Source organism: Arvicola amphibius, chromosome 8 (genome assembly GCF_903992535.2).
Source record: "Arvicola amphibius chromosome 8, mArvAmp1.2, whole genome shotgun sequence".
NCBI lineage: Eukaryota > Metazoa > Chordata > Mammalia > Rodentia > Cricetidae > Arvicola > Arvicola amphibius.
In genome coordinates this window covers 9,846,205-9,869,488 of record NC_052054.1, presented here as the reverse complement: position 1 = coordinate 9,869,488, position 23,284 = coordinate 9,846,205, and the positions used below count along the sequence as shown (strand labels likewise).

General features: G+C 49.0%; 1 protein-coding gene across 2 annotated transcripts in view; it reads left to right on the top strand.

The window, feature by feature from the left end:
* The window catches only part of Synj2 (synaptojanin 2), a 94,048-nt gene that overhangs the window by 35,138 nt on the left and 35,626 nt on the right, over positions 1-23,284 (top strand). For both annotated transcript variants that reach the window (XM_038338794.2, XM_038338793.2), the window contains exons 3-5: positions 7,702-7,972; positions 12,157-12,382; positions 19,090-19,173. In XM_038338794.2, coding sequence (XP_038194722.1) covers positions 7,702-7,972; positions 12,157-12,382; positions 19,090-19,173 — 581 coding nt within the window. The remainder of the gene's footprint in view (positions 1-7,701; positions 7,973-12,156; positions 12,383-19,089; positions 19,174-23,284) is intronic.

Here is a 23,284-nt window from a genome sequence, read left to right as displayed (position 1 = left end):
CAGGAAGAAGAATCCACCCCCACGGGGCTGGAGAGATGGCTCAGAGGTTAAGAGCATTGTCTGCTCTTCCAAAGGTCCTGAGTTCAATTCCCAGCAACCACATGGTGGCTCACAACCATCTGTAATGGGGTCTGGTGCCCTCTTCTGGCCTGCAGGCATACACACAGAATAAATAAATATTAAAAAAAAAAAAAAGAATCCACCCCCATGGTCCCAGGGTTTCAGTTCTCCCTTGACCTGGACTCTCAAAACCTCCCTGTTTCCTAGCTGCAGGGATGATTCAAACCCCAGTCTGTAATGGATTATGTTTCCTGGATCTCTGCAGTGCACAGCCTGGAAAATAGCCCTGGAAATTTCCCACCAGATTCTCCTGGATCCTTACTCCATCTTCACAACTGACTTTCTGTGCTCAGTTGCTTTCTTTAGGTCTGTTGTACAAACAGAAGCTGACTCCTCTCTTTCCCACAAAGCCAGTACTTAATTTTTGCATTGTTTGTACTTATTTATATATTTTTATTTGTTTGTTTATTGTGTGGTCATGTGCATGCATGGCATTTGTGTCAAAGGTCAACATGCAGGAATTGGTTCTCTCCTATCATGCAGGAATATTTGGGGTGTGTGTGTGCACGCCTGTGTGGCCATGTGTTTGTGCATGCATGGCATTCCTGTTTCGGTCAAAGGACACCATGCAGGAGTTGATTCTGTCCTTCTATCCTTCAGGAACCTGAGCTAAGATCATGTGCTGGTTGGTTTTTGTCAACTTGACACAATGTGGATATATCTGGGGAGAAGGAATTTCAGTTTAAGGAATTGTGTCCATCAGATTGGCCTGTGGAAATGTCCTTGGGGCATTTTCTTGATTGCTGATTGATGTAAGAGGGTTCATTCCACTGTGGGCAGTGCCGTCCTTGGGCAGGTGGCCCTGGATTGTAAGAGAAAAGTAGCCGAACAAAGCAGAGGAAGCAAGCCAGCATGCAGCACTCCTCCATGGCCTCTGCATCAGCTCCCGTCTCCAGCTCTTGGCTCCCTTCGATGATGGCATGCAAAGTGCTAAGTGAAATTAGCCCATTTCCAGGTTGATTTGGGCCATGGCATTTAACATGGCTACAAAACTCAAACTAGGACAGGTCACCAGGCATGGGGGCAAGAACTTTGCTAGACAAACCATCTTGCCACGCCTCCCACACAGTTGGCAGCTTAAAAAAAAAGCGTATGTACAAACATGCACATGCATGTCGTGACATAAGTGTGGGGCCCAGAAACAACATGCAGGAATTGGTGCTCTCCTTCCAGCATGTGAACCCTGGGAATTGAATTCGGGTCGCCAGGCTTTACCACTGTGCCAACTCACCCACCCCCATAGAGTTTTTAAGAGTTCTTTATGAGGGGCTGAACATGACACCCTTGAAATGTATGGGTGCTCCTCGAGGTCTAAGGAGGCTGGTCGTGTAATCGGATATGACATGGGGACAGTGGCCATCCTGAGACCGAAGGGAGAGAACCTGTGTGTGTGTGTGTGTGTGTGTGTGTGTGTGTGTGTCCGCACTGCATCCTAAGAAGTTCTGCAATGTGAAAGAGGCTTGGAGGAGATCAAGGGTGAGGCTGGTGGCTTCAGTGGCTGTTTCCTGGATTAATCAGGGTACAGACTCACAGAGGTCGGTTCAGAGGGGATTTCTCTGGAGAGATGTCTGAGTCACTAACCTTTGGAGACTAAGGGCATTCCATTCCATGCCCTGCAGCAAGTCTTGAAATGGACTGGCTATTGTCAGTCTTTGAATACTTTATTTTAATACTTATACCCAGGAGTGTGTTGGCAAATGCTTGGCCTCCAGCTCTGGGAGTGGGGACTCTGATATAGTGTGTCTGCCGATTTCTTCGGTGTAAATTCCCTCTGTAGTGTTGGGTAGCACCGCACACATGTTCTCTCCCCAGCTGAGAGCACAGCTACCATGTAGTAGCCAGTGCACCTCTTCTGTGCTATGTAACAGAAGTAAGAGGGGCTAGAGCCCACACTGTAGAGGCACACATTGTTTGAATCTCCCTATTAGCGGGGAGAGATTGGGACACTCCTCAATCCCTGGTGTGTCCCACTGTGAGGCCCAGAGAAGGTAAGCCACTTGTCTGAGGTCCCAACAAGACACAGGACTAGGATAGACTCCACAACCCCATCTAAGCTTGATCTTTAACCTTACTGTAAGATCCCCGCTGGTTTCAGGCCCCTGAATTGGGCCTCCATTGGCCACTTCGGAGACCTTGCTGAACCTAGATGCTGAACTTCTTTGCTTCTTGGTATCAGAAAATTGATCTTACTTCTCAAAAGCAAAGCCCAGGTTCTAGAGTCAGGGTGTGAGCCTCAGGAGAGGCCTCCTCATACGTCTGAGGCAGGTGGACCCCTCTGGCATCGCCTTGGCCCACAGCATGCGCCTCTGTGGTATTGCCAGCTTGGACAACTCTGACTCGTAGGCAGGAGCCTGTGACCTCCAGTTTACAGCTGGGCTAGGCTCTGAACCTTTCCTTAAAATCTACAGCATGTGAGCACAAGTAAGGGCTGTTGAGCAAGGCCAGGAGAGGCCATGGCCCAGCGTGGTTCCTCAAGTCCATATTCCTCTTTGGCCACAGAAGTACACAGACCTCCCAGGTCTCAGCTCTCTCTAGGAGCTGATCTGTTTGGGAATGTGCCCCTCGTCTGACCTACAGCCATCCTTCATTCTATGTCGTTTCCTCTCATTGGGCTATGGCCATGCCATCCCCGCTCTGGAGGTGATGAACTCCAGGGTGCCACACAAAGGCGTGCTTCCAAACATTGCTGTCAGTATTATTGAAGTCAGCGTGTCAGTGGCTCAGTACCATTCATTTCTAAGTCAGGGACTGCCCGCGTGTTTGCTTTTCTCCTAACTGCAGAACTTAACTGGATATAATCTGTCAGCATTAATAGTAATTTTGCTGATAAATTCCTTACCGTTCCTTTCTAGCACCAACTGAGGATCTTGAAGAATTGAGTGACATTTCTATAATTAATCTTTCTATTCCCAACTATTCATCAACATAGGCAGTTTCTTTTTTTTTGTTGTTTTTTTTTTGTTTTTTGTTTTTTCGAGACAGGGTTTCTCTGCGGCTGGAACTCACAGAGATCCGCCTGCCTCTGCCTCCCGAGTGCTGGGATTAAAGGCGTGCGCCACCACCGCCCGGCCATAGGCAGTTTTCTATTGAGAGGGACTGGAGAGATGGCTCAGTGGTTAAGAGTGTGTACTGCTCTTTCAGAGGACCCAGGTTCAATTCCCAGCACCCATATTTGTGACTCACAACTGCCTGGAATTCTGACTCCAGGGGATCAAACACCTCTGGTCTCTGTGGATGGACATGCATGTGCGTGCAGACACACACACACACACACACACACACACACAAAATAAGATAAACATTTAAAAAAGAAAATCATAATTAGAAATGGTGCAGTCTACTTTCATCAGTTGGTAATATTTACTGTCTCGTTATAAAATATCTACACATTTTACATTTTATCTTAAATGATGATTTATCCAAATGTTTTGCTTGCATTGTACGGCTTATACTGTTTGCCCAGAGTGGTGCTACAGTTGACTGCAATGATGAATCGAGCCTGGTTAGGACACTGGGTAACTGAGGTCGACCAGTGGAGAACTCAGAGCACAGAAGGGGCGAGACGTCTGAGGGACAGAGGATGGGAGTGTGTCTGGAGGCCCACCTGCTCAGAAGAGCATGCTCAGGCAGTCAGGAGAATCCAATGGACACTGGTAGGGAAGGCTCTAGCAGTTTTCTTTAACCTGTCAGCACCTAGAATATGCTGCAAATTATAATGCTACCAATCAGCTGAAAGCGTCCTTCTGTTCTACCCAGACAGAGGTCGTGGGCGGGCAAGGAGAAGCTCTTCAAGTGCTGGTCGTTGGAGGCTTTGTGTCTTCTGTGTTGGACAGCGTTGAGTGACCGGAAAAGGAGGAGGAGCAGGGCACGTGGAGCCCTCTAGTGTCACACCTGTCCTGCAGGCCCTTGGCATCGGACCCTTAGGCCTGCAGGAAGCCATCCAGCTTCCTTATCCCTTGCATTGAAGCTTGTAGGCAGGCCAGGCATCCTGATTCTTCAGCCCTTGACCGCAGCCTGTGTAGTGGCTCCCAGGCCTTCAGTGTCTGAGATCCTTGGCCTTTGGGGCTTGGCAGCTGGACCTCTCCCAGAGACTTAGTCTCTATATTAGGCTCTATCCTCCTTTGCTCCCAGCCTTCCATTCCCTTAGGCACTGACTGCCATCTCCCCTATGCCTGCCCTGGCTGTCTCTGTCAGGCAGCAGGTTGTCTTGCCACGTCTGCAGCTTGGGCTGCTGTCTGCTCCTCTCCGGCTGCTGCAGCTTGCTGCTGTTTCTTGCTGTCCCTTAAGGGAAGCCGTTTATTGGGCTAGAGCTGTAACACCCAGGGCTGGTAGCACAGGCTCTCCCAGCCCACTCACTAAGTGAGTCTTAGCAACTTGTTTATATAGTCAAGAAGGGTATTTAGACCAATCAGGGTTATTTACCTCACATGTAAATTAAGGTTTGTGTTTGCACCAATCAGCACACTTTGCATATATGTGAAAGTGTGTGTTTGTGCTAATAATGGTGTTTTCCCTTTTGCACCAATCACAACAATCCCTCAGCTAGGCCCCTGGGAAAATGTGCTTCTTTGTGGCCTTGGTGGAAGTGGTTTCAATGTCGTGTATGATGCTTGATAGTAAAATAAGTTTGGAATGAACGCTTCCACACAGTCCTGGCTGAGGCTGTGCCCTCAGGACTCAGAGCCACAGCTGTGGTCCTTGTGAGTGTTTTCCAAGGCATCTGCGAAGTCTTCAAAACAGCTGGCGTTGGTGCAAGGTTCATCTACCAGTTGTTTGAATGTCTCTTTGCTCAACGCAACAAGAGTCCAACAGCTGCCAGTTAGTCCTTACCTATTTATAGGAAAATGAATACCAGGATTCTTACAATAAAAACTCAAATGATTTATTAACATTCATTACAATTTTAAGGGATTTTTTTAACAGTACTTCGCACCTGCCCAGTGTCCAAGAGATCTCCATCCGCTGTCACAAAATTGCTTTTAAGATACAGGTGAAAACTTGGGTGTGCATTATTATTATTATTATTATTATTATTATTATTATTATTATTATTATTTGGTTGCTGTAGCAAAGTTCCAGAGATCAGAGTTGTGGCTCACAAACATTTGCAAGTACCTATCTTAGAGTCTAAGATTAAGGTGTCAAAAGGCCAGGGCCAGGCAGACCTCAGGCTTAAAGAAAACCCCATGTTGCAGTAGGGTTTCAGCCCGGAACAGTGTGCCTGGGTCCTGATTAGTTCCCCTGGGGACTTTGCATGTGAAATAGCAGTGCTGGCTCTCGGAAGCAGTGTTGTTCCGCCCAGTGTCACTACCACCCACCAGGAGCATGGCGAGTGCCAGCTGGAGAGCAAGACTTAGCCTGAGGAACTTGCCCAAGAGGCATAGCCAGAAAGTAGATTCAGGTGATCCAGGTAATCCCCGTTCCCCTTCTCAGTCGTCACCCCTGGCTTTTTAGCCTCTGCTTGCCTCCTTTCCCCTCTCTATAAAATGGGCTGACAATGGTGGTTGCTGGGATGACTAAGTCACTGTGTAGTACCTGGTGCATGGAGCATCATACTGTGTATTAGCTATATTGAGGTATTTGGCTCTGCTGTGCATACCCAGTGGCTCTAATGTGGCTCTGATTTGCCTGTGTGCCTTCTGGGGCCCTGCCCCAGCTGAAGGGCACCTTCCCGTGGTGACACCATTTCTTCTCATTCTCAGTAAGAGTCCCCTTTCCCCTGCCACACAATCCTTCCTCATCCTTTTCTCTTCATTGAGCCCCAGCCCAGACCATGGGGCCCTGTCTTGGCCGTGCAAGGGGAATTTGCTCGGTACAGTTTTCCCCTAGCACTGAGCTCATCAGTTCAGGGAGCCGTGTGCCTAGGCCATGGATCGCCTCAGCCTCACTGAAATTCACCTACCCTGCTGGGAAAACCTTAACTGCTTTAATGGCCCAGCAGAACTCTGGTGCTTACGTTATTTCAAAGTGGCTTCCCGAGGATGCACATGCCAAGTCAATATCCTTGCCCCGTGGGCACCTTCCTTCCCCACAGTGCGCCAGTCAGCATGTGTGAGTCATGACCTACTTACTCTTTAATAAAAACCAATAACCCCCTCACCAGAGCCGCACTCCACCAGTGAAGAAGGGCAGCCTGCTGGAGGCGGCGGGTGGCGGGGTTTGCTGCCTTTGTGGTCTTTTATGAGAGCGTGGTGAGACATGAGGGTGGCATAAAGCATCATTTCAGCCAGTGAGAGGCTGCTGGCCATTTGGAGTAAGCCTTACTGGGTGGGAAGAACATCCTGATAGATCCAGGCCCATCACCTACTGGAGTGCATCTTGGACCCTGTGTTTTGAAAGGGCACACAGTATTGCCACCACCCCTTGACGCGGGTAGTATTGTTATGAAGTAGGGCACATGGGATAGAAAAGGAGCAGCCAGGGACAGTGTGGTAGGGTCTTGGAGAAGGGTGTATCAGTCTCCTGTACTGGAACTTATTTAGGAAGTGTTCACATACATGTGCTGTGGTAGATGATAGCGTACACTGAGTTCCTGTCCCTGGGGAGAACCCCTGCTGCCGAGGGACACAGCTGGAATGAAGGCTACTGGCTTTCTGTGCCTGAGTACCGCTGGGAAGCTTCTGGTACAAAGAGGGGCATCCTACTGTCTTTGGAGAGCAGGTCTGGCTTCCCGGAGGAAGTGATGCCCATAGACCCAAAAGAGGGTCAGGGGTTTACCCAGTGAGGGAAGAAAGGCTCCTGGTGTACCAGAAGGTGTAAGGCTAGGACCAAAAACTCATGCTTCCACCCGGCCAGGAGAGAGCTGAGGCGGGGAAGTCAGCTGGGAGGTTGGAAGGAGTCCTTTGCTGGGCAGATGGTAAGGGAGCCTTTCTCCAAGTGGGAGGATGTCTCCCATCAAACTACAGACTGACTGTAAGAATTTGTGCTGCATGGAGAAGCATCAGAGCACAGCCCTGGGGAGCAGCTGCCTGGGAACAGTCCGCATATGGGGTGGGGGTGAGATACGGGGCAGGATACAGAACAGGAGGCCTCGGGAGGGGTTTTCACTTCTGTCGTTGGGGTGGGGTTCAGTGGGAGCCACAGAGGGATCTGAGCAGGGGAAGTCTGCTATCAGCTGTGTTTAAGAAGGCCATGCCTGCATTAGCTGTGAGGGTGCCCAGGCAACGGGTAAGGAATAAGGGTTGAGCTGAAGAGGGTGGATTGGAAGGTGGTGGGCACGGATTTGGAAGAGGGCTGGGGTCAGGAAGAGAGGATGCTAAAAGACGTGTGCTGGTCTAGAGGGTAGATGTCTGGGAGCCAAAGCCTCTCTCTCCGTCCTGTGGAGAGAGCTGAGGCTGAGAGCCGAGGAGAACGGTAGGCTAGCAAGCGAACTGTGGAAAAGCCTTCACGTCAGACTCACCCTAGGGTCTGTTAGAGCAGAAGCTATTTTTCTGAGCTGAGGAGGTATACAAATTTTGATGGGGGTTCCTTAGGGCCTAGGGAACAAGAGTTAGAAATGCCCTCCAGTTAAGGTTGGGGTTTGCTCTGGGACACAGCCTGCTCGGTATCCATAATCCTTCATCTTCTCTATGTCCCTTCCAGGTGGGGTTCCCGTGAGCTTCCTGGTGTTGGTGACAGGCTGCACGTCAGTGGGTAGAATTCCAGATGCAGAGATCTACAAAATCACCGCCACCGAGTTTTGCCCCCTTCAGGAAGAGGCCAAAGAAGAGGACCGCCTGCTCGCCTTGAAGAAAATCCTCAGCTCAGGGGTGTTTTACTTTGCGTGGCCCAATGACGGCTCCAGTTTTGATCTGACTATCAGGGCACAGAAACAGGGCGATGACTGCTCTGAATGGGGGACCTCGTTCTTCTGGTAAGGCACTGGGTCACAGAGGGCAGATTCTGGGTAACACCAGAGCCAATGTCTTCCATCGTGCATCTGCCTGGGGTGCTGGATCAGCTCTGGGGTGGCACTTAGAGCCTCATTTGCTCTCTCTGCAGCGAGAAAAGATAACTAATCCAGCATCTCTACCCTGTGGGCTTTGCTCCAGGCGTGTATTCATGTGGTCCCAGGTAGATCTAGAAAAGAAACTGTTCTCTGGGTAGAATATTGGGGCCTTCTCTTCAGTGATGCTCTCCTCAGCTGGTCCAGAGCCTTGGATCACGGACCTGCCACTGTGTGCAAGTCAAGAGGGCCATGGTGTCAGGGACCATGCTCGCGCCTTCTCTAGAGCGCCGCTCTCCTCACACTTGCTGAGGATTAGAGACGTGGGCAGAAGCATTGCGGTGCGAATCTGCTGCTTGTTTTCTTGCAAACCTTGTCTTTTAATGCTTTAGCCCAGCAGCCCCCTCTGGAGCCACACTAGTCTCCAGGCTAGACACAGAAATGGAGGCTTGTTCCAGTCCTTTCTTGGTGCCTGCCTGGCTTTGCCCACAGGAATCAGCAAAGGCTCCCATGGTAGAGTAAGGGTCCTTTCTATAGGGCTTCAGCTCCCTGCTCATGAATTCCGCACCTTTTTTTGATTTTGATAAATCAACCTTTGTCTCATCCCTAGCACCCTGCCTTTATGTCCTCCCAGGTCCTCTCCAGTTTGCCAGTTTTTGTGGTCAGGTTTGGAACACATGTGAAATCCTGCCTGGTTTGTTATGATGCATGCCCTAGTGCAGGCATCTAAGTGGGGAAGGAGTCTGAGACCCCGTCCACGTTTCTAACCAGCTGCCCAAGTGTGCTGCAGACCATGCCGTTAGTTGAAGATGCCAGGTACTTGCTGCACCTTCTGTGATATCTGGTTATTCTTTGGGGGCCGGCACGTTCCTTTGCACTGTGGCCCAAGACTGGGAAAGTCTTGTGCAGAGGTTCAGAAACAGCTTTAAAGCAGGGATGTCTGAACACAAACGAGGTGGTGGCATTCCTTGGAAACAGCAGATCCTGGGCATCCGGCTCACCCCAGCGCTGTGTTCCTGCTTTCCCATTGCGCGTTCTGCCGCAGATGTGAGACAGCACAAAGCCAGGGAGGTCAAGAGGTGGAGCAGAGAGGGCGTGGAGGAGAGGAGGCACTGTTGTGCCCCTTTTGAAGCAGATACCAGGCTAGATTTGGATTTGGAAGGAGGGACTGTCTGTGGAATGCACCGGGTGGGTACCCACCCCGGCCCCTGAAGCTGACCACATCAGAGTCAGCAGGCAGAGTGGCCGCAACCAGATCACCCAACCCACTGTATCGTGCTGAGGTCTGGAAGCCATGACAGGAGGCAGATGGAGTCCACGTAGGATACAGCTGGTGAGCACAGGAAAGAGCACAGCAGTGGGGTCATCCTGCCCCCAATAGTTGTCACTTCCTAATGCACTGGAGTCCTGGCAGGAAGTGCAAAGCTGTCACTCATTAAAAATTCAGATCTCTTCTTCCTCGGCTCTAAGATGTCCTCCCTAGAGCCACTTAAGTAAATTGACCAGAGCTGTCCAGTTGACAGAGGCTCATCTCCGTTCTCCCAGTGACAGGGGACATAGTGACACAGCTAGCTGATCATTTAATGTATGTTACTAAAGTAGCTTATTGTCTGAAGCCCAGAGAGTAGCTCTGAAAGCAGCCTGTTTTCGTGAGGTCTTGGTTCTCAGCCATCGTCACACACAGCAGTCCTGCACCTGTGAGAACCCAGATGGTGGGCAGGGCTCTCAGGGCTGACTGGCTGGGTGCGGGTGGTAGTGGCTGGCAGTGGTCACATTCCCAGAAGCTGGCTTCAGGGCAAAGGGTTTGAAACAGAGATCCTCCATTCACATACATCTCCAGGGAATTGAGCTCTAGGGCAGGAACCAGCTTCCTTTTTTAAAACAAATAGGCCATTGTGACCTAGATTTGTTCCAGACTCTGCAAGAGAAAGTTCCCGGGTGACAAGTCTCAGACTGGCACTGTTCGGGCCTCCAGGGTATGAAGGAGGCTGGTTGATGGGGTGGGGGCGGGGATGGGAGGATAGCTCAGCCCTGTGCAACTGTAGGGCTTTCATCCTGGACAGCTGGAGTAAGCCGGTGACAGAGGACTCACCTAGCATGCATAAAGCCCTGAGTTCTATCTCTCGCTACAGTCAACCAATCAATGAATCAGTCAATAAAATCAAACTCTCAGACTTGGCTTTAGAACACCACACTGCATTTGCCAACTCTGTGGTCTTGGGCAAGCATTTTAGTTCTCATGTCTTAGTTATATTAAATGGGATTTCTGATAATAATGCACGTGGGGCCACGCACGGTCCATGCCAATAATTTTGGAATGCTGCTTTGTGGACTCTAGCATGTGTCCTGTTTTTTTTTTGTTGTTGTTGTTTGCTTGCTTTTTGCTTTTTTATTTGCTTGTTTACTTTTTCTCATATAGTACACCCTGACTTCAGCCTCCCCTCCCTCTCCTGTTCCCAGCCTCCCCACCCACCCCAGATCCACTGCTCCTCCATTTTCCTTCAGAAAAAAAGCAGGTCTCCTGGTGATATCAGCTGAACACGGCATAACAAGATGCAATACAGTTAGGGACAAACCCTTATATCAAGGTTGGGGATGTGTACTGTTTTAACCATTACAATCACCACAGACTCCAGAACCCAGAACAATCTGCAGAGTGTGGAGAGGAAAGGAATAGTGGAGCTTGGCCAACTTTTATTTTCATCTGATCCCTATTTACTTACTTTGGATTTCCTTACAGTGCTTTCATTATATTCACCCCACTCTGTATGTGTGCATATGTGTAATGTGTATGTAAGTACATGCATATTTAATACAGTCTTATGTCATCTTATCTTTGCCTAGTATTATTACTAATCAAAACATGAGTAATTGTCCTTTTAATGTTTTTTGAGACAGGGTTTTATTTTTCTGTGTAGCCCTGACTGTCCTAGAACTCGCTCTATAGACCAGGGTGGTCTTGAACTTAGAGATCCATCTGCCTCTGCCTCCTGAATGTTGGGATTAAAGGCAAGTGCCACTACTGCTGGCTAAAACATGAGTGATTTTGTAAAGAGTGATTTTAGTTATGTGTGTATGTATGCACATGTGTACAGTTGCCCACAGAGGTCAGAGGGGGAGGGAGTTGGATCCTCTGAAGCTGGAATTACAGGGGGTTGTGAGCTTTCTGATGTGGGTGCTGGGAACCATACTAGGATCCTCTGCAAGAGCAACACAAGCTCTTAACTACTGAGCCAGTTCTCAGACCCATGAGTAACTGTTTTATTCTAATAAAGAACATGGCAGACATAGTTCTAAGCAAGCTCTTCTTAATGTCCCTGAAGGGGTGGCTTCCTTTCCTGGCCCTTACTGTCACCTGGTAGTAGCATAAGGAAAGGACTTCTGGCCTCTTCCTCTTGTGCATATCATACTGGACTTGCCATCTGGAGTCTCAGAAGCACAGAACTTTCTGAATCTATATGTCCCAACTGTAGGCCCCACTGAAGAGCAGTCATTATTGGCCTCCGTTGGGTGATAATTCTTCCTGAGGGACATGACAAAATATCCCTTCACCTTAGCTAAGGAACTCACAGTAGCCCAGAATAATAACACCACCAAAGAACAATCTGGTGAACCACTGAGCTCACTTAGGTTACTTGCAGGAGTGTGGGTTAGAGTTTACTTAAAGAAGCCTGGGCAACTCAAAGGCAGCTGCATTACAGGACACGTACTCCAGCATGGGTGAGAACTTATGAAAGTTAGAACCACACTTGCAGGCGGGTCACAGGTCAGAGTCTCCTCTCTTTAGCAGTCCTTGTTGGTTATATAACCTGAAGATGGGAAAGGCCTTATAAATCTGCTAAGTTTCAGGGACTTCTTGAGACTTGTGAATTGTTTACTTCCTTGGCTTAAGGAATTTCTGTTTAGAATTTTCTGAATTTTAAAGAGCCTCCCTTTAGAACTTCCAAGGTCTAATGAGTTTCCCTCCAGGACAGAATGTTTCTGTTTGGATGAAATTGCATGTAACAGCCCAGTGGAGCAATGGGGCCTATGAAGAGCTCCTTAGTACTTGGCTCTGGGTGCAGCATTTGTAGCGTCTGGTAGGGTGACCCAAAGGTGGGTGTGTTTTACAGGAACCAGCTCTTGCATGTGCCCCTGAGGCAGCACCAGGTGAGCTGTTGTGACTGGTTGCTGAAAGTCATCTGTGGGTTGGTGACCATCCGCACAGTGTATGCCTCCCACAAGCAGGCCAAGGCCTGCCTCATCTCTCGCATCAGTTGTGAACGAGCAGGCACTCGCTTCCTCACCCGCGGTGTGAACGACGATGGCCACGTGTCCAACTTCGTGGAGACAGAGCAGGTGAGTACCCAGGCCCGTCCATGGCACAGAATCAATGCCTCCCACGAATGCGTGCTCTCTGTTGTGAGTGGAAGAGACCCTAATGCATGTGAGCAGGTTTCTGACCATTGCTTCTTCCTGTGTATGTATAATTGGAGCATCTTCCTGTGTGTGCGTTTAATTGAAGTCTTTTTAGGGTAAATAAAGAATGCAATAGAGTAATGGAGGAAGACACTCTTTTAAAAAAAATTCTGTATCAGCAGTAACTTTATTCTGAAAGCCTGTTAGAGCCTAGGAGTGCAATGGTGTGTTGGAGCAGTTGCTGTCAGCACCCATGGAGGAGAGCCATCTGTAATACCTTCTTAGTTTCTTTCTCTAGCTTCTGTTCTCACTCCCAGAAACGCTGTCTTGCACCTTTTGGGTTTTTTTGTTGTTGTTGTTTTGTTTTTTGTTTTTGTTCTTACTTGCTCCCTGAATGCCACCTTGCAGAAGAGCCCTGGGATCAGCTGCAGGAAGTGAAAGCCCCAGGGAGGCCCAGGTGTGATTCCACTCTGGGCTGCAGACCCCCTGTGTATCCCTGCAGCTTTGCGGTGCTCACCACGGTGTGAGAGGTGCCCTGTGAGGGCACCAGTTGAACTCAGCACAGACGTGTTCGTTATCGTCCACCACATGTGAACCTCTGTGTGCTCACACCTTCAGTGACGGCTCAGACCAGTGTGGGGGTCCAGTTTGCAGAAACACTGTCACTGAAGGTGAAGGCCCCTCATGAGTCAGAGGGAAGTTGGAGCAGGAACCCTCAAAAGATCTGTGGATATAATTACTACCTTGGGGAAGGGTTTCTTGCCCCTCTGAGTGTTGGCAAGACTATTAAATAATGATTGGTTGAAGAAAGACAGAATACATACTCCACCGTGGAAGCCGTTTTCTTTCTTCCTGTTCATGTCTTCTCGGTGACAATGACCCCCAATGTTCTGGGTCCGCCTTCTTTGCCTCATCTCCTTTGTTTTTATCTGGTATCCAGATAAAAATATCCATTCTGTTCTCGGACAGAGTTCTGAGGTTTTGGGTTTTGTTTCATTTTTGCCAGTCATGAGCTTTTTACCCCAGGTAAAAAGCAGTGTTGATTGGCATGCACAGAGTCTGAACCTGGTACCAAAACTGGTTTCCAGAGATCATCTCTGGGTCGAGAGGACATCCTGAGCCCAGCATTTTTTTTTCCACCCACTCGGAGGGAAGGGGCCACTTATTTGGTCCTGGTTGTGGTAATCCCCAAATGTTCAGCTTTCAACCAGCTTAGAAACACTGTGGCTTCTTACTGTATCTTATAAAATGCATCATTAGGGGACCAACTGCCCTGTCCTTTAAAATAGGACATTAGAGAGGGCACGGGAATAACTGCCCTGTCCTATAAGATAGAACACTAGAGAGGGCACCTAGTGAGTTTCCCGGGTAATGAAGTACCACACACTGGGTGGTTGACACAACAGGCATTTGTTCTCACAGTTCTGGAGGCTGGCTGGCTAAAAATCAAGGTCAGGTAGGTCCATAGTCTCTTGAAAATCCCTCGGGAGGATCCATTCTTGACTCTTCCAGCTTCTGTGGTCCCTTGTGAGTGGCTCCCAGAGCATCATCCAGTCACCAGCACACTGGATTAAAGGGTTTAGCCACCCCCGGGGGGTCTCACTTATCCAGTTACATTCCCTGAGGTCCTCTACCCAAACAAGGTCACAGCGGTAAGTGCTGGAGCTTGGGACTTTAACATGCGACATCCTGTTTCTGGAAGGGGCACAGTTGAACCCATAAACACTGGGACATAAACCCCCTCTTAAGGGCAGTGCTTTGACTGCAGGGGAAATCCCGTGATCTTTGCTTTTCTCACTAAGTAAAGCCAGCATTTCCACAGGCTCTGGCTGGGGCTTTTGCTCTGGTTATGCCATTTAGGGTACCTGGTGACTCATCTGTCCCGTTATCACATGTTACTTGTTACTACTCAAGATTAATGACCGTAGGTCTCCACCTTGGGGCAGCCCCACCAAACTGGGCCTTAGAGATGAGAACAGCCTAGCCATACTCCCAGGGATATGTAGAGCGGGTCTCAGTCTGTTTTCTGCCGCTGTAACACAATATCACATCCTGGTTATGCTATAAAGAGATTTGTTTTGGTTCACAGTTCTGGTCTAGGGTCGAGGGCCCACATCTGGTGCGGACTTTTCTGAAGAGTCCTGAGAGACAGGGCACCATATGAGTGACAAGCGGCACACAGGAAACCTAGCCAACATGGTTTTTATGTGAAAACCAATTCCTAAAATAACTCAGTAACCCATTAATTGAAGGAGTGGATTAATCAACCCGTGAAGGCAGAGTGCTAATCACCATTTGATGGTGGGGATTAAGTTTTAATATGCTTTTAAGAGGGTCAAGCCATAACGGCTTGCTGCTTCCTGATTTCCTGGGGTGGGAGGAGGGATTTCTTGGCTCCTATAAGCCTTTGTGGTCTTCCCAGTGTGTGTGTGTGTGTGTGTGTGTGTGTGTGTGGTGTGTTTTAATTCCCTTTTCCTCATCTGGGCCACGCTGGCATCTCTATAAACTCACTTGACCTCACTCCCTGTAGCAGGGGCTGTTGATGGACAGACACTACCATCTGCTGTCCGGCCAGAACAACGGGCAACTGAGAGGGTGCAACTCAACCCCACGAGAACGTTTTCACTAGACACATAACTGACACGAGGGCTATGATCTTAAACCCAGAGCAAGGCTTGGCTGAACACATGCATTTGAAGCTGCTTCTGGCAGACAGGCCACATGGGATACAGGAACCCAGGCTGGCTCAAGCTGCCAGAACCCCAGGGCAGTCTAACTGCATGAAACTGGGAAATGACCTCTGGGATGGGCCAATGGCAACTGAGAAACGAGCTATTGGCTTTTCAGCAGGGTCTGTTTGTGGGCCTCTTAGCCCCTGAGTGCTCATTGTAGGACCTCTACTTCCCACCGTTTTACCATGCCCAAGTGGGGTTCAGGCCTACAGTAGCATAGGATACCTCCTGCCCCTGCCCTGGCATGCAGGTGTGTGTGTGTGTGTGTGTGTGTGTGTGTGTACACAACAGAAGTAAAACAGGAAGGCCTCCTCCCTTTCCCTAGCAAAGGTTTCTCATGGTCATCCGCTGATGGAGGTGCTTCTGATGACCACAGGAGACTGGAGCCAGGTTGAGCGTGGCACAGCTGTGGCCTGCAACACCTCCTGAGCCCGGGAGAAGTAAGAGGTGCACTGGGCCATGAGCAGTAGAACCTGCACTGTGGCCTGGGAGAGGTTCACCACTGAGGACTGTGGTGGTTCCATAGGAGCCTGGTTAGATGGGGCAGCTCAAAATGTGCCCTGGAGTCTGAACCCTGTAGCACTACTTATGGTAAAATATGACAGATAATACAATGTGCTCAGAGGCCTTAATGTCAAAACAGTTCAAAGTAGGTTCGTCTCCAGCCAGGAGATGTGTTACTGGCTCTTCCGCCTGTCAGTAAAGAAGTGGCAGGCTGTGGATCTGGTCACTCACCAATGGTGTAAGCAGCAACTGATGACGTCAGTACCATGCCCCAGCACGCAAGGGAGTTTAGTGAGATAGTGCCAATCTGGTACTAGTGCCCTGTTTGCTGTTGGTCTGAACCCTGCTAGAGCATAGCAAAGCTACGGTCTTAGGTGAAGTCCTGCAGTTGTTACTCGGATGCTTGACACAGGCATCATTCACCAAACAAATAGGGGAACCACAGAGAGAAGAGTGACAAGCCAGATGGACGGCTCAGTAGGTAAAGATACTTGCCACCAAGCCTGACAACCTGAGTTCAAACCCCAGAACCCATATGGAAGGACATCAGTTCTCAGCTAGTGGTCATGACCCCTTTGGGGAGTCAAAGGACCGACCTTTTCACAGGGGTTACCTAAGGCCATCAGGAAGCACAGATATCTGTATTACAACTCATAATAATGGTAAAATTACAGAGATGAACTAGCAGCAAATCACCACAAAACGAACTGTGTTAAAAGGTCACAGCATTAGGAAGGTTGAGAACCATTGTGGTAGAAGATGAGAAATGATCCTGCAAGTTGTCCTCTGACATCTTCACGTGCACTTGAGAGTACTCATGTGCACACACGCACACACACGCATACACGGAGCAGGAGAGTGAGCCCTTCTTGTAGGATTTCTACTTTTGCCTTGCTTTAACATTTTCCTGAGGAATAAGTGGAGTTCTTGTAAACAGTGTGTGTGTGTGTGTGTATGTGTGTGTACAAGTTTGTGTCCACATGCACATGTCTATACATACGCTCTGTATTCATGCATCTGTGTGGTGTGTGCATGCATGTTATATATGTTCTATGTTTTAAGTCCCATACAGTGTGTGCTTGTGTGATGTTTGTATATTCATGTATATGCATGGTGTATTTGTTATGTATTCTGTATACTTGTGGGTATATATGTATGTATGTTTATATGGCATGTATACACATGTAGATGCAAACACACTGTGTGTCCATGTGGTAGATGCCTTGTCTGGCTTCTTGGGAGGAAGCCTGAGTTTTTCTTTTTTTTCCCAGCTCAACTGTGAGTCATACCCAGTTGGCTCCATCTGCGGCAGTGACTCAACTTTGCAGAAAAACAAAGCTCAGTCCCTCAGCCTGTCAGCAAAAGGGTGCATGATAAATATTTGGCTCTTGACAATCAGGCCATCACCTAACCAAGGGAGCTTAGGGTGACTGTGTGTGTTCGAACTCCTGAGGGTGCCAGTGGGGAGGCATGGGTTTGTAAATACTGCATTTGGAAGTGGAATGCTGGAAGAACCTTTCATGTGAAGCTTTCCATTCTCAGCCCTCCATAAAAGAAGCTGCTTGGGGTGGCCCTCCTGGCTGCACAGTACCAGGCCCCCCATGGCATCAGCACTGGGGTTCCTGTTCGTCTTCCAGGGCTCTAACTCTCCCCAAGATCCTTCCCTATCTTGCCCGTTCTTGCCCGCCCCCTTCCTGCATTCTCGCCCTACCTGCCCTGATACCTATCCGTGCTCAGCCTTCCTGGCTCTGAGTGGCCTCATCCACACACAGCGGTGACATTTTCCAACTGTCCACTCTAGGCTGGGAGAAAACGTACCTAAATTTACTCTCTGGGTACCAAGTGACATTTAATCCATTTAGAGGGGGAGGCAGGATAAAGTCATTTCAATAAGGTGCCTAGTCCACACTGCTGGGCACATGGGCCTCTCCAGAGGCCCTGTGAAAATGGCACCTGTGGGAGGAAGCAGCCCTGTGAGTGTTGAGCTATTCTCTCGCCCAGCATAGAAGCCTTGTGGAACAGCATTGTGCCGGTTACTGGGTTATACACTGGATGATGGGGTGATGGGGCAGGGGACACATACAGATGATTTTTATGGGGAGAAAGAGAGAATTCTTCCCCATGAAGAAGGGGTCCCAGGCACTGCCTCCAGCACTGAGCTCAGAGGGACCCAGGCTGAGGCAGAATGCAGTGTATAAAGTCCAAGATCATCAGAGAAAAGCGTTGTGCGTCCTTACCTTAGGTCAGATTCTGACCTTGTAAATGGTTGTCTTCATGTCAGCTAACTTGGTTTCTTTGTCAGGGACAGTCAGTCTCATGTCTCTGATCTCAGGAGGGCAAGCTTTCCTGCAGTGGGGCAAATAGAATAATAGAGGTAACACATTCGCTGGTAGCCAATACCGAGAAACAGACAACCTAGTGTATTTTCCTCTGGAGACTAAGGCTAGAATTACGTTTATAGCCTAGATACCAGGCTCATGGCATGCCTGTCGTCCAGAGAACCTCAAGGCTCACTGTCCAGCCCCCTCCCCCGGAGGAATTACTAATGCATATGCCATCTGAGCGTGATCTAGCTTGTGTGGAAAGCTACCCTGTAAGAGCAATGGAAAGGACTCACGGCGGCACCCATGGTGGCCTCGCCAGGCCTGGGTAGGGTTGCACAGATAAAGGCCACCATCTGATAACCACTGCAGCCACCCCCAGTGCCTGCTCAGGACTGTATGTTGTGTCCTTTAAACTCGCATTGGCTCCTCTATCATTGGAAGCAGGTAGGCTACTACAAAACTGGTCAGCAGGGGCTATTACCAGGAATTTAAGCAGCATTTATTTCTACGGGGGGAGGGCGGGTCTGTGTACTGTAAAAGCTAGTGTGTGTGTGTGTGTTAATTGGTGGCATGTTTGAAAACAGTGGCGCAGGGCTGGGGCTGCAGACAAGTTCACGTTGAGCCTTGGCCTGTGCCGTGAAGGTCACCAGTGGCAGCTGCAGTCAGCAGGACTTTCAGTAGAGCCTATTTATTTGGGTCAGTCCTTTATCAGTAGCGCCTTGTTTACTGCACAGGTAAAAAAGAGCCCTCCAGAAAGGTCTTAGCTAAATCCCCAGCACAGCTGCTTCTGATTGTAAAGCAGGAAATGCGTGCTCGGTAATTAGGTAAGGGTGTGTCCTGGACTCCTGCACCTGTGGGTCAGAGCGCAGACCCCTCCTCAGAGGCCAGGCAATAGCCCCATACCTTACTGTCTGGTGGGTGACGTCGGAGCAGCTCCAGTCCTGCCAGGTGAGAGAGCAAAGGGCACCGAAGTCCACCGACTACCCTCCAGGCTGGTGTCAGGTCACAGGCACCGGATCCCGTTACAAACCAGGACGTTCAGTTTCATTGAAGAGTCCCTTTCTCTTTCTGTCTCCTTGTGCTGCAGACGATTTACATGGATGATGGAGTATCGTCCTTTGTCCAGATCCGAGGCTCTGTTCCGCTGTTCTGGGAGCAGCCGGGGCTTCAGGTAGGTAATTTACACAGAAGACTTTACACGGTGTCCATGCTGGTCTCTTTGAGTAACTGGAGTTTGTTTCTTTAAACGTTTCTTTCCTGGTGCCGTTCATGGTCTCGTTCCTTGGCCCAGTTGTGCTGAGCTAAACTGAAGAGAAAGAGAGAGAGAGTTTCACAGGTACACTGGGTGTAGTCTGTGGTCTGAAGATCATGTATATATTAGCTGTTTACATTGTGCAGTGAGGGATCTGTCGAGGAGGTGAACCGGAGAGTGCTTGGGTGGGATTGGCTTCAATGGAACCCTAAGCTGAGCTTTTTGATAACATATCTGGCAGCTGGGAATCCTCTGGAAGGCTCCGGAGGGTCTGGTGGACCCTTGGTGGCTACATCATGGGTCTGGCGCTCTGCGGTGCTTGTGTGGGGCCACGTGAGGATTGCAGAGCTTTCCCGTGATTTCTAAAAATACCTTCCACCATGCAAAGTACAGCATTGGGCAGTGCCAGGGGGATTTGGCTTCTGCGTCCCGAGAAGAGTTCAGGGACTGGGAACATGGTCCAAGGACACAGCTGTTGTCACTGAAAGGCACGCTGCTCCCTCAAGTGGGTTCTGACACGGTGCGTCTCGGGAGAGTGGAATGGAGGTTCCTCCCTCTCCTTGCTCTGTTCGGTTCTGCCTTGCAGGACCAAAGTGCCCGAGAAAGCTTCTCCCTGGGTTTTCAGTCTTTGGCTTCTCTTACCCAAGGCTCTTGTGATATGAGGTTTGGATGATCAGCCAGCAGCCCAAGAGGCCAAAAGCACTATGTGCCAGGTTCTCAGGAATGATTGACACAACAGGGCTCACAGTGCCCGGTCTTGGGCTCAGCTTCTAAGCCCAGCCTGGACTTGTCCCCAGGGCTGCCAATACATTGTGTCGTGCTGACAGCACTGGTCACATTGCTGTCAGCCCTTAGAGTAAGATGGATGGATGGAGCGTCTCTTTCAGGTTCTGAGTTCTGGGGCGGGGGTGAGGATTTGTTGATATTCCATTTTCTAGGTGAATGAAGATGCCGGGTGGCACTGAGAGGCAGAAGAACACTTGAGCTTGAGTTTGGAGGCCTTCCGAGGGTCTTTTGTTGCTGTTGCTGTTTTCATCTCACCGTGGAGCCTAGGCTAGCCTTGAACTTGTGGCAGTCTTTTTGCCTCTGCCTATCAAGTGTGAGGATTACAGACATGTACCATGCCCAAGCTCCTAGAGGTCTTGTTGTGTTTTAAACAGTTCTATGGGTATATACCTTTCCTAGCAGAAACTCCATATTTAAAGTATACAGGCCAGTGAATCTTAGCATTTATAGAGTACGTAACAAGCTCTGTAATCTCTGTTTAGAATAGTTGTTTTGTTTTGTTTTTCGCTAGTGCTAATCAAATCCAGGGCCTCCTGCAGACTAGGCAGGAACTCTACCGTTGAGCCACACCCCTGCCTCAGACTTGGAAGTGTGTCACCCCTGCTAGGACACTCATGCCACCAGCCATCACCCTCTTCCCAGCTCCAACTCAGGCCACGGGAACCCTCAGCCTGCCCCATCTCCACAGACTCAGATCTGGGAGTCAGGACTGAAGCGGAAGGCCCTGCCTACCTGCAGCCCCACCCCATCTATCTCCAACAGAACTTACATTCCCCGGGACAGCTCCTTATAGCCCAGGATGTTTGAAATGTGTTTTTCTCTAGATGAGGGTTCCTTTGAGATCTGTGTGAGGAATCACAAAGGTCAAGTGAACTCGGGATACAGAGGAATCTGGGAGGCTGCATTATATTCAAGCAAACTTATCAGAAACCTAAAAATTGATGATGGAAACCTTAGAACATTAAAAGGACTCTGAAATTTGCCTCAGCCTCCCAGGTCTATAAGGATCCCTTCTCCTGGACCTCTGAGAGAGAGGCTATGCTCCAGGTCCTACTGGGGGTCCCGATGACTAGAAAAATCTTCCTTGTACCAGACCAATATCTGTCTGCCTGTCTCTCCATGTCATTCAGGGATGCCGTGGAACAGTCTCTCTTTTCTTCCACGGTTCTCTTGTAGCTCTTTCGTGGGAAGCTTTAGGGTTCCGTCCTCTCCTCTTGGCCGTCTCCAGCGTCTTCCTGCTCTTTTGAGGACCTTTTGTCTGATTGCTAGGCCTCTCAATGTTCTGGTCTCCCTCCTTCATCTAAAACACAAGACATAGCCTATTGATGTCCTATCTGTATAAATTAACTTGGTCTACAGTGCCATTGACACAGCCTGTGTAGTCATGGTATGACTGTGTCTCAGACGGACATGGGCAGGATTGAGGCAGCTCCCCTACCCTTTTAGATTCCTGACACTCGTCCTTTGGCAAAGCCTCATGGTGTCTTCAGACACAGGTTAAAAGGTTAGCATTCATAGTCTTATTTGGGGTTTGCTATCTTTGGGACCTAATACCTGTATTTATACTCTAAATGCCATCATCAAAAAGAGATGATGTCATCTCCAGAGAGGTGGGGGCAGCTCTACATGGGGTCTACATTCAGTAGCAACTATTAGGCTAACATAGGTTCTGGATGTCTCCCCCCTCAACTTTTGTCAAAAATAATTTCTGTTCTCATACAATATATCGTGATTACAATTTCCCCGGTCTTTTTTCATTTCCAATTTTTCCCTTTCTTCCTGCTTAGGTAGGATAAAACGTGCCCAGATGTGCTGAGGAATGGTGTGTATTCTAATTTGCAATTCAGTGCTTTCTTGGGGGATTGGGCTATCCTAGGGAATATGAGCCCTGCAAGGGATGAGGAGAGGAGTTGGGAAAGACAAGGCTGGGCCAAGATGCTTCGTCTGCAGGGAGTCATAGGATGATGCCCTCAGCACCGACTCCTAGATCTCTAGTCTACCTGGCACCGTGCACATTTAATAATTTTGTCTGCCCCATGCTAGTAGCTGTACAGCTTATGATAACCCCAGTGAGAACTCCACCCTTAAAACTCAAGCTGTCCCGGCAGAGCTTATGATGGGATGTTCCGTCATTTCATCTATCTGGGGGAGGTTACTCCTGTTGCAGTGTCAGGATCTCCCGTCACACATGTCTGCCACATGTGAGTCTGGTCTTTGTTTTGAAGTTCACGTGATGGAACCAAATGGATAAAAGATGCAGAGTAGATTAGGGCATCTCGTCCACGTCAATCTCTTCTCTCTCAAAGGCTGCTTCCCGGGTTCTTGGGAATGTGGTGGTGCTGGCGCCTCTTTGTGTGCTAGTCCCATTCCTCCACAGGGAAACGAGACAGCGTATGGCACAGAAGGTCTTGGCGTGAGTGAGTGAAGGGGAAGTCCTCCAAGTGGAAATGAATGAAAGTCAAGGCCAAATTAGCCCATGCAATAGGTGCCATGGGTTGGTAAGCCCAACAGAAAACAACTTCGTGTTTGTCCCAATCCCTGGAGCAACCAAGGTTGCCAGCCATCCGTCTCTCATAGGAATTGAGAGGGTAGGCTGTGAAGCTAGAGAGACCTGGGCATCCCACTCGGTAACAACTGTGTTGTGAAGAAATTATTTTCTTTGCTAAGCCGTAGTTTACTGTTCTATAAAGTAAGATTAGGAAATACCTGCCCTCATGGGGTTATAGAGAAAATTAAAAATCACAATATGTAGGTGGAGATTGCTCATTCATTTACTGGCTGCCCAGACATGAAATAATCACACAGAAACTTTATTAATTTAAACACTGCTTGGCCAATAGCTTAAAGCGTATTTCTAGCTAGCCCTTATATCTTAAACTAACCCATTTCTATTATTCTGTGTATTTCCACATGGCTGTGGCCTACCAGTAAGGTTCCGTTTGGTGTCTGTCTCCTTTGGTGACTACATGGTGTCTTTCTTTTGACTCTACCTACTCTCTCTGTCTCTCTGTCTGTCTCTGTCTCTCTGTCTCTGTCTCTCTGTCTCTGTCTCTCTCTGTCTCTCTCTCTCTGTCTCTCTGTCTCTCTGTCTCTCTCTCTCTCTGTCTCTCTCTCTCTCTCTCTCTCTCTCTTTTTCTCTCTCTCTCTGCCTCTGTTCTGATTTCCTGCCTGGCTTTACTTTATTAAGCCATTCCCTGAAAGCAGCTTCTTTATTAACCAATGGCAATAAAACATATTCACAGCA